At 40.9% G+C, this 17,589-nt stretch overlaps 1 protein-coding gene across 5 annotated transcripts in view; it reads right to left on the bottom strand.

Annotated features, from left to right (window-relative positions):
* The window catches only part of GRK3 (G protein-coupled receptor kinase 3), a 179,316-nt gene that overhangs the window by 120,293 nt on the left and 41,434 nt on the right, over positions 1 to 17,589 (bottom strand). For 4 of the 5 annotated variants that reach the window (XM_074206156.1, XM_074206158.1, XM_074206155.1 and 1 more), the window contains one exon: positions 8,071 to 8,147. In XM_074206156.1, coding sequence (XP_074062257.1) covers positions 8,071 to 8,134 — 64 coding nt within the window. In that variant the 5' untranslated portion in view covers positions 8,135 to 8,147. Of the gene's footprint in view, positions 1 to 8,070; positions 8,151 to 17,589 lie in introns of those variants that run through there. The other variant, XM_074206160.1, reaches the window with a different exon arrangement.

Genomic DNA, 17,589 nt, shown 5'->3' with positions numbered 1-17,589 from the left:
GCTGGTTCTCAGTGGCAGGTGATCAGTAGTTGGTGTTAAGTAAAAGGGGCCCTTTCTCTAGAGAGCCCTCTCCCCTCCTGGATGGCTGCAGGCCATGACCTGGAAACAGCCTTGGCGGTCTGTGACTCCCAAGGCTCTTGGTCCAGGGTCCTGGCAGTCTCCACCAGGTTTGGCAAGGAGGGGATGGTAAAGGTAGCAAGGCCTGAGCCCTTTTATCAAGCCCCTCTTAGCTCAGTCTCAGGGTACCAGGCCACTTTGCCAAGCAGACTTAGTCTTGCCCATAGACAGAAATATCCCAGTTAGGTTTCAAAGGATATTTCAGAGAAAGAGAAAAAAAAATTTCAAAAGCAAAGAGTGACATTTGGGATGAGATGAGAATGACCAGGAACTGGTTAGAATGATTGTCCCGAAGCAAATCTCCTTGATCGTGAGAAGGGTAAGTATCACAAAATGCTAAGAGATGAAGGGAAAAGATGAACCTAAGAAATTAAATATTAAATATAAATCAATCAAACTCCCAGCAAATCAGTGTTTAAATTTAAAAAAAATGGATTTTACAAGAAACACAAAGAAAGGGCAACAGACAGTCATGAGATACAAAAAAGTCAGACAAATCGGTATTGGATCATGAAAATGAAAAGAAAGGGCGGTATGATGAAAAATAAACCCCAAAACACAAATATATCCAAGTGATAACAGAATGGAATATGGGAGGGCCTTAAAAGCCAAAGATGAAGAATACAAAAAAAAATAAGAAAACATGAATACAATGTGAAACAAAGCAATATCATCAACACTGAAATGACAGCCTACTGTCCAAAAATGTTAACACATACATTTACATGTCCGCATATAAAGACATGGAAGTATGTACACATATATTTCTATGTGTGTATGTATGCATTATATATATATTTTTTTAAAAGACCAAAGATAGCCAAATATTAGTAGGACTTCATAAAAGGGAAAGAATATATTTCTCTTGTTTAAATTAGGGGGGTTTATATCAATTTTCTTCATTTCTACATATTTATACTACAATATATAATAGAAAATATAATATAAATTTATAATTTTTTACAAAAGAAAAATAACAGAAAACTTTTGACATAAAGGTATAAAATTTTACTTAAAAAACAAAAAAGATGAATAGTCAAGTCTGCACTATATTTACTACATTTTTTAAAATAAAACTTTTTAGTTTTATAAAAATGAATCCTTTAATTTTTTTAATTCTTGTTCCATTTTGTCTCTTTCCTTGTATGAAGTCAGGATAATAGTGACAAGTGATGCTATAGGCTTTTCTGTCAAAAGAAGGTAGAATTTCAGATTTTTTTATCTCAATTGTTAGAACAGAATTTATATGTATTATGGTCTCCATTGTACAAAGGAAGAAATTGAGACAGAGACTGAGCAACTTGCTCAGAATCCCACAGCCAAGGAGCATCTGAACAATGATTGAACTCAGGTGTTCTGGCCTTCAAGTTTGGTGCTTTCACTACCCATTGTGTCACCAACCATCTCTCAGGGTTCTGAGAATTCCAGCTTTTCAGGAGGCCAGATTAATCTCTCCAGCATAGTATTCCACAGCATGGAATTTTGAGTAAGGAAAATGAGGGGTTTTTTTTAATAAGAAAATGCTCATGTTAATACCATTTTTCCTCCTAAACAATAAAATATGAATTGCAGATATTTGTTTTTGAGTCATTTTTCACTTGTGCCCAACTCTTCCTGACCCCATTTGGGGCTTTCTTCGCCAAGATACTGGAGTGGTTTTTGCCAGTTCCTTCTCCAGCTCATTTTACAGATGAGGAAACAAAGGTGAAGTGACTGGCCCAGGGTCACCCAGCTAGGAAGTATCTAAGGCAAGATTTGAATGCAAGTCCTCCTCACTCCAGGTGGGATGCTCTGAGCATTAGAGAACCAACTAGGGCCCAATGAAATATAGACATAGAGAGGTAATGCTGATGTGATGCTTTGTCCTTTGTTCTCAAAGACCATGAAGTAGATTTGAGTTGGGGTGGGGGGACTATGCTAAGTCACCAACCTCACTTTCTCCTCCAGAACTATCTGAATCTGTGACCAGATATGATTCAGGATGACTGGAAATGGCCCTAGATGTGAAGCAATCGGGATTATGTGACTTGTCCAAGGTCACATAGGTAGGAAGTGCATCTGAAATCTCCTGACTTCAGTACTCCATCCACTGTGCCATCTAGCTGACCCAATATAAAGATATAGATAGATCTCTATATTTATAGATAGGTAAACACCTCTCTCTCTCTCTCTCTCTCTCTCACACACACACACACACACACACACACACACACCTGTATGAAAGAAGCTTCAAGTCTCCCTATGGGATGGAGTTGCTTTCCTGCAGTTTGCTCCCCCATGTCCCTGTACCCTAAGGGTGCTGTGTCAGTGCATCTCAGGCAAACTCCAAAGAGTCTCATATCCCAATTCACTTGTGAAACACTGGATATCCACAGGCATGTCCACAGAATGATGATGGATGCTGGGCCATACCCTGTTTCCTTCCAGAAACATTCAGTTCTACAGATGAGACACACAGAAAAATTTCTGCACAATCTCTGAGCATCCTTTCACATTTCTAATTATCTCTTTGCTAAGAGCTGCCATATCCACAAGAGGTTCCCATGCCAGTGGAATCACAAGGCATCACACAAGTAAGTGTGAGTTCAGGACCGTATCTACCATCATCCTGGGATTTCAGTGGCATAAGGGATGTCCTAACCAAAACCTGGATCCTAAAAAGTCTAGGGCAGTGGTGTCAGACTCTAATAGAAACAGATCACTGACTCTTCATGTTGATTAAGCAAACTACAAATTAATATTATCTATGCTATATTTTTATTTATTTTGCTAAACATTTCCCAATTACATTTTATTAAATTTTATCTATCCAAGGCAATGAGACACTTGTCCAAGGTCACGCAGCTAGGCAATTATTAAGTGTCTGAGGCCAAATTTGAACTCAGATCCTCCTGACTCCAGGGCCAGCCCTCTATCCACTGTGCCACCTATCTGCCCCCTCCCAATTACATTTTGATCTGATTTGGCTCTATTTCTTAGACCTCTTGTCTAAAGCCTTTTAGGTGACTGCCTGGGCTAGGGCCACATGGCCAGGAAGGATACTTGGTGATAACTTGGAGGTGATACTTGGACCCAAGGTCAACCTGTATCAAAGCCAACTCTCTATCCGCTATGCCATGCCACATTATTGAGATATGAATGCAAAAATAATTCTCTAATGGATATCATATATCAGAATTTTCCATGCAGCACTGAGCCCTGAACAATGTTATTCACCACTAAGTCATTATAAGTAAACTCCATGTCATGAAATTTTCTTATGATGCAGGGTGATCAGTTGTCTAAGACAAGGATCAGGAGATAATGTATACAAGGACACTTGTTCCTACTACACTTTATCAGTCCACCATTTGATCATGGAACTGTTTGAGAACATGTGCAACTTAAATTAAAACAGAATGAAGATGTTTTATAATTGAGAAACAAATATCCATTATGAGCATCACTAATTTTCCATATAAGAAACTTACTTTATGACTTGTGAGATCCTTTCCAGCTTTAGAGCTATGCTCTTATGATTACAAATTTAGAAAGTTAGTGACTTAATGGCCTAGGTTTTATATAAACATACAAACTAATGTCTTCAGTCTACTGGGAGTGTCTATGCTTTAGGTTACTCCAAAGTAAGGGCTCTGATTTCTTCATTTTTATCTTATGAAGAAAATATATAAAGGGGTCCTTTTGACCAAATATAGGACTTAAAGGGATCTTGATAAAATAATGAATTTCTGTAAGGAAAGCTTTTTTTAATGCTATCTATTTAATTATGTCAAGGTTTGAGTGATGAATGAGTGACATTTTAACTTCCCAAAATATTTGGAGGAAGATGAACTTTGGGTCAACCAGCTTCTACCATTACTATCTTTAGGTTAATATTCAAGTAAGCCTACAGAAAAGTTCTAAATCATAGAAAGTTTGCTCGACAAGAATTTTTGCTATAGCACATCTAGAAAACCACGGCCCCCCAGACCTGGTCAGCATGTCGTCTCTCAAAATCAGATCTGGGATTGGTAGAAGGGAAAATAAAAATGTTGGGTAATAATGGGGAAGGAGCAAAATGAAAGGGGGGGGGAAGAAAAGAGGATGCCTCAAAAAAGGTACAAGGAGAGTGAGAAAAAGACAGGAATGAGAGGAAGAGGGGGATAAGGAAGAAAGGCAAAGAAAGTGAAGAATACTGAAAAAGGAGAGAAAAAGAAAATAGGGGCCAAGCTGGGCTAACAGTCACAGGTAATACCATCAGTTTTTCAAAGACATGTAGAATTTTGGTTAGGTTATATTCAATTATGCCTTTACAAGAAACACAGTCAGTGGGTGTTTCTGCCATGGCAAAATGCATAGTAGTGCATCTTCTTTAAAATCATTTCAACTGAAAAAAATCACTTCTGATGCTGAAGCAATTGGTTAAAAGAACCTTCCTTTTCTGGGTTCTCCAGCTTCCTCAGAAGCAATTACCAGGCTACCACTCCCTGGAGGAGGCTTCTGGAATCTCTGACTTCATCCTGAAATCCTCCCCACTTCTACCTTGCAGGCTTTCACTCCTTCCTCACACCCAAGGAAGCCAGGAGCTCCTCACACACTCCTACAGTCATACCCAGGCCTTTCCATCCAACACGACCCCCAGCTTCAGCAGACATATCCCATCCTCCTCCTCCTCCTCCTCCTCCCCTCATATCTGTTTGGCTTTTTCTCACCTGCCAAAATGGAATCCAGCACCCTTTGGGCCACATCAAGCATCAGATGCTAACAGGACTTCACCTCCACAGCAATGACCGACGTGACATTCCCTCTCTAAATCTGCAGCAACCGTCCATCGAAAAAGCACGTGTAAAGGCCCATAAAGAAGATGTGATGGCCACTCAACTGGGGAACCAAGATCAGAAACCAGAGATGATGGAGCTGGGTCTGACCACAGCTCAAAAGGACAAGGATTGATGGTGGAATAAGAGAGGAAAAGGAATTGGGGTCTCCAATCTCCAGCCTGGTCCTAAGCCGAAAAGAAGAGTTCAAAGAGGAACTGGAAAGAATCTCACTGGCTGCAACACTTCAGACAGGTCTACACAATATGTTGGCTGGGAAAAAATAACTGCTCCTGGGCTTCAGAGCTGGGGGGTGGGGGTCGCCCAGCTATTCTTTTTACACATAAAGAACTTTAGGCCCTACAGAGGTCAATAGAAAACCTGCTCTAGATGTCAAAGTCAGGGTTCTTTCCACTCCACCAAACACTGGCTCTTTAGATAATAAAGATATTACAGATAACAATTCTCTCTCTAGTCATTTATTTTATTTTGCTTTTAAATTAGAAAAGCGAGCACAGCCCAAAGTCACTTTCACCATTTGATTAGTTCTCCTCTTGCCTTCCTCTTTCTCCATGAACCTGGTGAAATCCTTCTCTTCCATTAAAGATCTCAGGTGCTGCTCATCCCCTCCCTCTTGCCACCTTGGCCTCGATCCTGAGGGCATCGCGCTCTTCCTCTTCACTGCAGCCTTCCTTTGAGGACCTTTTCCCATTCCTGCTGTGTGTGTGTGTGTGTGTGTGCACATGTGTACATGTGTGTATGGGACGCTAGCAAGGAGCCTCTCGAGGACAGACTCTATACATACTCAGGTGCCGCCTTTCTCCGACCTCACTACCAAGCGGCTTCTGGGCATGTTGTTAGTGCTCAGTGTCTGTTGAATGAACTTTGAGTATGAAAATTCACAGAATGAAACAGAAGCCAGAACAAATGGAACAAAAACCTAACTTTTGTCATTATTTAAAGAAATCAATTCTGTCTCCCCCGGGCAGCCAAGGACCTGGAGCCTCCTCACACTTCCTGCCATTCTCTGACCACAATGGCCTTCTCACCCCAGCACATTTCATGCCCTGGGATCTATATTGCAACAGAGGATGACTCACTGATTATTATCAATTAGCAAAAACTCCCCCCACCCACCCAGTCTTCCCCATTTGCACCTGACCTAGCTCTTTATGGAGGATCCCAAAGGTCCTAAATCTCTCCATTGTTATGATCCCTCTTCTTACTAGATGGTTACTCATATGATATTCTCCATGAGTCAATGTTCCACTAGTGAAGAGGACTTAGTTAATCTTGAAGACATGCCAACTCAATCTTAAAATGGAGAAGGAGGAGCCAAGGAGGGCAAGAGTTGAATGTAGCGTCACCAAGCCTCCTCACTTTATGGGAAGATTCACCTTAAGTCAGCGTTGGTGGCCAGGGCACCCTGTCAGGAACCATCAACTCAGCTAGAGAGTTCTCCCAAGATTGGTAATGGTCAGCACACCAAAAGCCCTAGCATCAGCCTATTCATCATTTCAGGGAAGGGGCTTGATAGCTCTGTTGGTTATCACACTAGGTAAGAGTCAGAGGATAAATGAATCCTGTCTTGACTGAGAATGAAATATTGTTCAGGGATTTGCTTTCTGGAAATGGGAGAAAAAATAGTAACCAGGAGACTACTTGTCCAGTCAGTCCTCCTGACGTCTCCCTCCGAGCAAACAAGTCAATTGTCACCTTCTGAGACAAATGAGTCCATGATTCCCTGTTTCTCCCATCTTGCTTTTGGGTGAGCCTGTTGCCACTCACATGCCCTTTTCATAGGTTTGCCATGAATTAACTACTAGACAACTGGGAACCAATAATTATGCATCATTCCAGGCCAAAATCAACACCTGCCTCACCAGTGGGCAAACAGTGCTGCCCACGTCTGACTGGCATATCAGAATTGCCCATGTTACAGGGTAAGAGTCCTTATTTGTTTCTTTTTTTTTTGCAAGGCAAATGGGGTTAAGTGGCTTGCCCATGGCCACACAGCTAGGGAATTATTAAGTGTCTGAGGCCAGGTTTGAACCCAGGTACTCCTGACTCCAAGGCCGGTGCTCTATCCACTGTACCACCTAGCCACCCCAAAAGTCCTTATTTTCAATGGCACAGATAGACATAAAGGATTTTATTTTTATTTTGTATAGTTAACAAAAACTTACATATTATCCATTTAAGTGAGATGACTCCAATAAGAGCCAAAGTTTGCCTGATTCAAAAAAGGAGATTTCTTTTCCATTGTGCTCAAAGGGGCTCTTGTTTTTTTTATCAAGAACAATATGACAGATGAGGAAATTGAAGCCAAGGTAAGTAATGCCCCTTACTCAAAGTCACACATAAGAGAGAACCGGGACATGAACCTGTTTTCTGACTCTGATCCCATATCACACCTTCCGAGATAGCTGTGTTCTGAAGAATAAACTCTAGCTCCCTGTGAGGGGACAAGGGCACAAGAAAGAAGGAAAAGTGAAAACTCTAACAAGGAATGGGGTTCTCAGGGCAACTGAGTTCTCACTGGCAAATAAAACCAATTTTTAAAGAGAGACAGAACCTCCTCTTTTGGCTGCTAAGCAACTCCTCCCAAAGTCCAAATAATTCACCTACTGTCCCCTTTTGAGCTGGCTAAAGGACCCTTCAGGGAAACGTGCAGAGTCAGATCCAAACAAGTCCATTGGGCCTTTTCTGAGAGGCTACTTGAGTAGCTGCTGCTGCCGCTATGACTCAGTCCAGTTCATCTGTCTAACAAAGCGCTTTCATACACAATCTTATCAGCCCCTCACATTCATTCAACCAGGTCCAGAAGGCATTACTATTCTCATTTTAAAGATGAAAAGGCTGGGACTCGAGAAAATGAGTGAGAAGTCCAAGGGCCCAACTCATAAATGGCAGAAACAGGCCTCAAACCAAAAAAGCCTCATGGGGCTTGTGGTCTTTCCACTATTCCCTGCTGGAAGGGTCCCCTTATTCTAATCATCAGCAAATAAAGTTTCCCAAAGGACATATTTTCCTTACCAAAAATATCTCTTTTCTTTTCAGTTGATCAGCTACGAAATAGTAAATGGTAAATACATAATGACTTTGCTATCATAACAACCATCACTACTGAAATGAAAACATGCAGTGTAGGACTCACCAATTTTCTGATTGAAAATCTTGTCAAATGTTAAGTCACCTCTCTCATTGAGATACTTCTGCATTAAATTCCGGATACTGAAAAACAACAGGGAAGCATATTCTTAGGAAAATAAACTGAATTTTAAGGGACAAAATATCCTAGATCAAAAGTAAATTAAACCCTCCCCCCCTCAATTCAAAGATAGAGCTCTGGGAGAAGAATCAGATACAAGGAGGTTGGAAGTCTAATGCCAAATCTTCACTCAACAACTCTCCCTGGGCCTCAGTTTTCCCCACCTTTGAAATGGAAAGGCAGAACCAAATAGCTAACCTTTCCACTTTTACCATTCTTTATAGAAGTGAAGTCTTGGGCCTGTAAAATATCTCTTAATATGGGAAATAATATAAAATAGCTACTTTAGATGCAAGCTAAGAAAGTCCTGGGTTTTAGGCGGTTTTTTAGGTTTTTTTATCTCAGTATTTGCAACTAAAGTTAAAATTTTATATAGAGACCAAGTAATGGTAATCAAAGGAAGTTTCATCCTAATTTTTTTTAAAAAAAGGGTAACCAAGGGGGGGCATCTAGGTGGCACCAGCCCCTGAAGTCAGGAGGACTTGAGTTCAAATTTGACCTCAGATACTTAATGATTGCTAGCTTTGTGACCTTGGACAAGTCACTTAACCCCATTGCATTAAATCAATACATTTTTTTAAAAAAGGGTAACCATCACCCCTTAGAAATTTGAGCGAATGAACTTCATCCTTTAATTTAAAAATAAGAAGAATTAGAAGCTTGGGAAATCATCCCCCAATTAATGTTCCTTATCATTGCTTTTCTCTTAAGGGCTACCTGAGATCTTCTGTACTGAAGGATGGAGGGATCTGATAGGGGGTAAGTGGAAAAAAGAAGGAAAAGAATGAGGAAATATTATTTTGACAGATGAGTTACTTTGTCTGAGGAGACTCTTAGGTGACATGGGATCCCTGAAGCATTGGGTATTTGTGGGCAGGGAACAGGAAACAAAAAGCTTGGGAAAAAAAAGACTGTAGGAAGGGTACAAGAGTGCCACAGACTGGTAACAAGTTTGCCTCAGATTGAACCTGTTGCTTTCATAATACTATACAAACCTAATAAATCATTCGTCTCTCTATGTATCATATTTGGCTGTGACCAATGCATACTAATCTATCTCCAAAAATAATTAGTAAAATCACGGCAAAACATCTTGCAAATGTACAATATTGATAGTCTTGAAAAATGAAACCACTTGCACATAAAAATAATGATTTATATTCAGAGTCAAGTTCTGAAAGCCCTTGTTAAACATCTACCCTGTGAGATTTTTCTTCCCATTTTATAAACCCATTTAGAACCACAACCCAATTTATAATCCCACTTATAATCACAATTCCATTGATAATCACAATCTAATTTCCATTGCAAATAAAAACACTCAGATGGTCAGTGGCTAAATGACTTTCCCATGGACCCAAGGCAGGTAAGCAGCTGATATGTGGGGAGATAAGGTATAGACAAATAACCAAGAATAACTGAATCCATGGGAATTGAGGAGAATCCCAAGTGAAAAATGTCAGAGGGAGAAGGGAAGAGCTTGGGGGATCCCCTCAGAGAATGGGCATGACCTGAATGAGGATCCAGCAGAGAAGACTGAGAGGGCAATCAAACAGGCAGACTGAGGACAACCAGAAGAGAGATGGATCATGAACACCTAGAAAGAAGAGGAGATCAAACAGAAGAGGATGATTGACAGCATCAAAGACCACAGAGAAGTCAAGGCTTGGCATCACTGGAAAGAATAGTTTCTGTGGCAGGATGTGGTCAAAAGGGAGCCTGCAGAGTGTTCAGAAGAGAGAGGAAAAGAGCAGAAATATGGAGTTTTGAGGGATCTGCTGTGCAAGGAGAAAAACCTACTTCTTGAAAGACAGGGTGGAGAGAGTAAGCAGAAGTAACTACATGAGATGACATGAAGAGGAGAGAAGAGCAAATTGTCTCAATTTTTCCAACAAAATTTGAGGCAAGGTTCTCATATGAGAGGGAGGGAGGCTTGAAGAAGAAGGCCAGGGTTTGTAGTGAGGAGGACAGTATCTCAATCAGAAGGTTTGGTAAAAGCCTTGCCATAATGAGAGTTCAGTTGAGATGATGGGACCTAAACTGGGAGGGGACCCAGTCAGCCTGGGTCATCATTTTCTCCAACTTTTTTCATATATATAGTAGGAGAAAAGTTAACATTCAGAGGGCATCATTCAAGACTGGCAATCAAACATGAAGGCAAAAGACTTCAAAGACTAGAGCAGTGGAGAAGTGGGATGCTCGAGATTGTGAGGTGGAAAGAATGGTGGAATGACAAGAGTATGATCAGATAATGATAAAGAAATTTTGTGGGTCATGGATGTGTAAGGGGAAAACACTTATGGAAGACGGTAAGATCAAAGTCATGACTCAGGATGTGAAGCAGAAGTGAGCCACCAGAACCCATCATGGGGATGGGGGGAAGCTGAAGAACTGTGCAGTTAGAATATTAGAGAGTATCTTCACCTCCGAGGAGAACAGAAGTTGGGGAAGAAAGACTATGGCATGGAAGGCACTAATGCAGGAGGAAAGGAAAAAAGGGAAGTGGGGAGGGAGAAAGGAAAGAAGAAAGGTAAGTAAAAAGAAAGGGAGGGAGAAGACTGAGAAAGAACACAACCAGAATCTTGACTGAAGGAACTTTGAATGAGGAGAAAATACTGAGCAATGGCCATGGGGATGGTGAGTCACCCAACAAGCCCAAAGTAGCTGCGTGCAGGAAGGGCACTCAGGGAGGCTGTGATGCCAAGAGGGGGCCGAGCCTCAGGAAGTAAGTGAGAAAGGAAAAGGTTGAAAAGCAAGGTTGCTGACTCAAGTTCACAAATTGGCTTTTCATTCCATTACAGAGAAGACAATGGAAGAGGCCAGTAAACTCTATTGGGAGAGAAATGTTAGATTAAGGAATAGGACTAAGACAACAGGGAGAGAAAATGAGCTTTGTCCAATGGAGAGGGGAATAAATACTTACTAAGGATCTACTATGTGTGAGTATTTTTAACAAATCTTATTTCATATGATCCTCATTTCACAGATGAGGAAACTGAGGCAGTTGATGACAGCCCAGGACAAAGACAATCTGCTACATTGTTAGGGGCTGCAATCACTATCAGTGGCAATATGAGTGTAAAGAGATAGAGATAGAAATAGAGGTAGAGGTAGAGGTAGAAGTAGAGGTAGAGGTAGAGGTAGAGGTAGAGGTAGACGTAGACGTAGACATAGACATAGACATAGACATAGACATAGACATAGACATAGACATAGACATAGACATAGACATAGACATAGACATAGACATAGACATAGACATAGACATAGACATAGACATAGATGAGATAGAGATAGAGACAGAGACAGAGACAGAGACAGAGACAGAGACAGAGACAGAGACAGAGACAGAGACAGAGATAGAGATAGAGATAGAGATAGAGATAGAGATAGAGATAGAGATAGATAGAGATATAGAGAAATGTAGATGGGGGTGGCTAGGTGGTGCAGTGGATAGAGAACTGGCCCTGGAGTCAGGAGTACCTGAGTTCAAATCTGGCCTCAGACACTTCATAATTACCTAGCTGTGTGGCCTTGGGCAATCCACTTAACCCCGTTGCCTTGCAAAAACTAAAAAAACAAAACAAAAAACAAAACAGAGAAATGTAGATGTAGATGACGATAGATAGATAGATAGATAGATAGATAGATAGATAGATATATCTGCAATCAGCATCAGTGGCAATATAGATAGATTTTTGTCTACAGCACAGGTCCTTTAAAGTTCCTTACTATCTCACATTCATTGTCTTTTTTTTTTTAGGTTTTTGCTAGGCGACAAGGTTAAGTGACTTGCCCAAGGACACACAGCTTGGTAATTATGAAGTGTCTGAGGCCAGATTTGAACTCAGGTACTCCTGACTCCAGGGCCACTGCACAACCCAGCCACCCCCAACATTCATTGTCTTTCATAAGAACTCTGAGAGGGAGAGGAAATGAGTTATATTTTTCTAAATTTTACAGCTAAGAAAACTGAGATCCTGAGAGATTAAACAAAATGTTAGAACTAGAGAAGACATTAGAGATGATTTGGCCCAATTCCTTTTTTTAACAAAGGAGAAAACTGAGGTGCAAAAAAGATATGCTATCCCAAGTCAATCTGTTCCATGGTCAAGCTGGGAGGAGGTCCAGATGGCCCAATCACTTTCCAGTGCTCCACCTTCCTGCCTACAAGTGTACCCCAGTCACTGCCTCCTCTGAAAACTAACCAACCAACCAGCCAAGCCAGCCCTTTGCCAGAGCTGCCCTCCCCACAAGCTACCAGCGGATTCCCTCCAGAGCCCAGAAACCAATTCTATCTACACTTGCTTCTCTCACTTCCTCTCCTCTCTTCAGGGCCTAACCTCATCAAATGGAAACTTCAGTCCAAGGCTACCAATGAGGTAAATTCAAGGGGCTCTTCAGTGACTGATCTTCCTGCACCATCTGACACCACTGACACTTTCTTCTAGCCTGCCCCCAGGTATGCCCCAAAACTCAATCCCGTCTCTGTCTCACAGGCTTGTGATTCACTTAAGATTCACTTAAGAAATGAGAAAAGCGAGGATCAGAAAAGCATTGTCATTTGTCCATTGTCACAAAGGATAAAAATGAAATCGGGATTCACACTCAGCACCATTTTTCCATGTCCCAAGACTACTTCCCACGGGTTGAACCATGATGTCCACGTGGACAAATCTTTCTCAGTCTTTTTCTTTAGCTCCAGTTAAAAACTGACAAATGGATGTCCTACAGACATTGATAATACTAATAATAAATAATATTCTATAGAGTTTACGTGTCAAGTGCATTTGCTTTTCATAGCCATTACCACATTTGACCCTCACCATCACCCAGTGAAGTAGGTACTATTATTATCATCCTTATTTAACAAATGAAGAAACGGAGGCAAACAGCTAAGTGACTTTGCCAGAGTCACAGAGCTAGTCAGTGTCTGAGGCCAGACTTGAACTCAGTTCTTCCTGACTCCAGCAACATATCACAAACCAGAATCTTTCCTTCTTTCTAACTTCCCCATAACTACAGAGGGCACCACCATCCTCCCTGTTGTGGATTAAAACTAAATAAGAGTCATCCTCAATTCTTTCCTCTCCCTCAGTCCTCAGATTTTCTCCCAGGACCCTGGTTCAGAGCCTTGGCCTGAACTATGTCACTAGCCTCCTCCCAGCTGATCTCCCTGTTTATGTTACTTCCCCCCCAAAAAAAAACCATACTCTCCACAGCTGCCAACAATGATCTTCCTGGAGCCCAGGAGTCACCATGGGAATCCCCATGCAGGAAGCTGCTTGGCTAATCTACTCCAGTATTCTATGCTCCAACCATTCACCATTCCCTGTTCAGGCCATACCATCTCCACATACACCATCACTGGGGCTTTTCTTGTGAAAATATAACCAAACTCAAAATCAAAACCTCTAAAACTACTTGCCAGCCATTTTCTTCCATTTTTCTAGTCAATCCCCATCAATTATTATGAAACTACAATTATGTCCACATAGCAGGATCCCATTGCTATTCAGATAATCTCCCATTTTTCACTGGATGTAAGCTTAAAACAAATTCTAAATGAGTCAACAACGAGTTGTTGGCCATTGGACTGATTTCTTAACTGATGGCAGTGCTCTGGAACAAGGATCTAGCCACTAATAAAGCTGTGGCATCAATGATGAATCACAAAAGCAAAGATGAAGCCAGGCTATGTTAAAATTAATAGCTAGCTAAGTGCCGCTTCACTGTGAAGGTGAAGGATCCTCAGACACAGTGTAACCCAGACCCTTTCTGGAACTGAGGCCCAGTTGTCCACTTTCTCCAGCAAATCACTCTGATTACACAAGGGGCTCAAAAAAAAAAAAAAGCGAGCAAAGAAAACAGAGGATGCTACTGGACTAGTCTATGAAAAACAAATTTGCTAAAACAAGAAAAGCTTGACTATTCAACTAACCTACTTCTCTGGTTGCAGCCTCTGTGGTCACTGCCTCAACCTCCATATCCAGTCAGAGGCTGGGTCCCCACCACACCTCTCGTGTTCGTTGGGTCCTGCTCCCCACTCCAGTTCAGACATAATCACCTCTCACCTGGAACCCTAAGCTTTCGATTGGCTCTCACCTCTCCAATCCATTCTCCACATGGCTACCAAGCTGTGAAGGCCTCAGTCTGAGACCAGAACATTCCCTCCCAAGCTCAGGAAGCTTCATGGGCTCCATACGGCTTTGAGAATAAAGTTTCATCTCTTCTAATTTGTATTTCAAGCTCTTATCAATGTGACTGATTTCTCCCAGTGGTCAGACTGAGTAACCTGCTGCACCCCCCCAAGGTCTCCGTGTCGATGCCTTTACAGTCTGTGTCGTTTTATTCCCAGCACCTAGCTCAGGGTCAGTCACATTAGGTACAGAGGAAATGCTTATTAAACTGATCTGAATTCCAAGAATTTAGAAGGGTTTGGGGGTATGATCTAAATGGCTCATGTGTCTTTTAAAAAAAAAGGCTGTCATAGATGTTTGAATGGAGGCCTTCTTTTACTCTTGAAAATTTTCCATATAGGAAGCAGAGTCGTTGAGAATGTTTCTGTTGATCATTCTTTCCAAACAGAACCAGTGTTGCATCTAAAAAACTCCAAGTGTTATAAAGAATTTTAGTTGAGAAGGTCAATCTCTTGACTCGGATCTACTTGGACCAGATGGGAGATAGCACCAAGGGGTCCCAAAATCTTGTTTTATTTAAACCCACCTGGTTGAAGTCATAGCTACCCACTTCATCAGTCCCACCAACCAAGCCCTGCAGGAGAAACTGGACTTTAGGAAAACAGACCCTGAAAGAAAGCCTAGGGTTGAGGAAGAAGTCCCGGGATAAACCTTCCTCTATGGAGAATCACCTTTGTCCCAAAGATTAAGCTGAAGGACTCTAGACCCTCCTATGAGAAGAAAAATGGCCATAGTCCCCATCGTTATCTCTGATGGAAAGCTGGGTGGAAAAGTGGAAGGAACCATTGAAGAAACCAGAAGACCCTCCACGAACTGGTCCTGCCCCTGCTATTCCCATGTCACGTTGCTGCAAAAACTCATAAGCATAAAGCAACAATAATAATATATAAATATCCTAGCAACAACTAGCATTTCTACAGTATTTTAAAGTTTACAAAGCCCTTTACAAACATGATCTCATTTGATCCTCATAATGACCCTAGAGGTGGGGCTTATCATTATGCCCATTTTAGAGAAGAAGAACCCAAGGCAAACAGGTTTAAGAGTCTTTCCAGAGTCACACCGCTAAAAAAAAATCTGAGAAAGGATTTGTACTAGGTCTTCTTGACTTGGTTCAACACTCTCTCCATTGGGACAGCAGCTAATTTGATTTCTTCATGTTGGGTTACTTGCTCCGGGCCCCACAGTAGTGAAGTACAAATCCAGAATTCCATCCCATTATCTGGTCTCTAAGCCAGCGTGAATTTATGCAAATCTCAACCTCTCTGGGCCTCCATTTCTTCATCTGTAAAATAGGGATAATGATGCATCTATGGTCTACTCCCATCAGCAAAGTGCTTTGTAAACTCAAAAGAATTATAGAAAGATAGATATGAGATCGCTATTCTTACTATTCTAACTAAAGGAACAATGAGGGCAACCACAGTCCTTTACATGGAGTTTAATCTAGAACTTTAAACCAGAGAGCTAAAGCAAAATCCAAATTTCAAGCGAATAGTAAATACTATTAGGAGTAATCAAATGCAAAGAAAATCTCATCTCACCAGGTTCTAAATTCAAAACAGCTAAAGAAAATCCCCAAAGATACACAATGGCCACTCAAGGGCTCGGGGTAGAGAGAGTTAGGCCTGGAGACAATCCTGCCTCAGATGTGTGACCCTGGACAAGTCACTTTAACCTCTTTGTGCCTCAGTTTCCTCAACTGTAAATTGGGAATCCTAATTGTACCTCCCTCCCAGGACTGCGGTGAAGATCCAAAGAGATGATATTTGTAAAATACTTTTAGCACATTGCCTAGCACAGAGTGAGCACTATGCAAGTATTAGCAACAATAACAATCACTCTAACAGTAATAATTAATATAGATATTTAAGGTTTATATATCATTTGACAAATATTATCTCATTTGATCCTGACAACAATTCTGGGATACGGGAGTGGGGGGTGAGGTAGGGCCACTTCCATTTTACAGATGAATAGACTGAGGCAAGCAGACAGACATTAAGAGACCAAGAGCATGTTTCAATCACCTAGTCTGAAATTTGTATTCTGTCGAAGTATACCAACTGAATATCCTCCACATATCTCACTACACAATAAAATACCTCCCAAAGACCTTCTTCTCAATCTCAATGAAAACTTCAAAGCTGGATTAAAAATTGCCACAGTAAATCAGACAGATTCGGAGTCTTTTCTGAAATGAGTTCACCCAGTTCAGAGTCAATTCTTTCCAAGGCGTCTTTGTTTGCCCCAGTCTATTACAGGCAAATTCTGTATGTGATTTGCATTCTATTAACAACTCAGTATGAGACAATCCACATTCAAAGATAGACTACAGACCAATACAACTAAATTGGATTTGAATTACTGGGTTTTTTCTCTATACTATTATCACAATCTACTTCTATTTAAAATGGTACTAAATATTATGCTGGCTTAAATTTTACCAGTAAAAGTCATTACACACATTCATTGATTCCTGATTTGTTCCTAGTATTATCTATCAACTTGTTCTTATAGTTGAAAGTAGTTGAGATACTCAGGATTTTGCTTCAATTTTATAACATTTGCATGACCTCTCAGATTCCCATTTCTACTAAGTAAAACGAGATCCACTGGACCAGATTATACTAAAGATACCTTCCAAGTCAAAGGTCTTATATTCTCAGGTCCCTTCTAGTCCTGGTATTCCATGTGCTTCTATGTTCCTAGCTCTAACACCCTATATTCTAGGCACATCTTCATACTATTTCAAGACGTCATGTATAATAGATATGTTGCCAAAACTTTGCAATTCACGAGTTTTCCATCAGTTGTAATTTATAATTTTAGAGCTGATTTACCTTAGTTTCTCATTCTCTCAATTAACTGCTGCTGAACTGACAATGATTCTTAACTAGGACTTGGGATCTCTACCTTCAGCTAAAGGTCTCGTATCACAAATATATAAAGAACTTTGTCAAATCTGTAAGAATGAGAGTTATTCCCAAGTTGATAAATGGTCAAAGGATATAAATAGGCGATTTTCTGGTGAAGAAATAAACAATTTATAATCATGCTCTAAATTTTTATTTTATTTTATTTTATTTTAGGTTTTTGCAAGGCAAATGGGGTTAAGTGGCTTGCCCAAGGCCACACAGCTAGACAATTATTAAGTGTCTGAGACCGGATTTGAACCCAGGTACTCCTGACTCCAAGGCCAGTG

This window comes from Macrotis lagotis, chromosome X (genome assembly GCF_037893015.1).
Source record: "Macrotis lagotis isolate mMagLag1 chromosome X, bilby.v1.9.chrom.fasta, whole genome shotgun sequence".
In the NCBI taxonomy this organism is placed as follows: domain Eukaryota; kingdom Metazoa; phylum Chordata; class Mammalia; order Peramelemorphia; family Peramelidae; genus Macrotis; species Macrotis lagotis.
The sequence above is the reverse complement of the archived record's forward strand: the minus strand, read 5'-3'. Positions and strand labels throughout refer to the sequence as shown.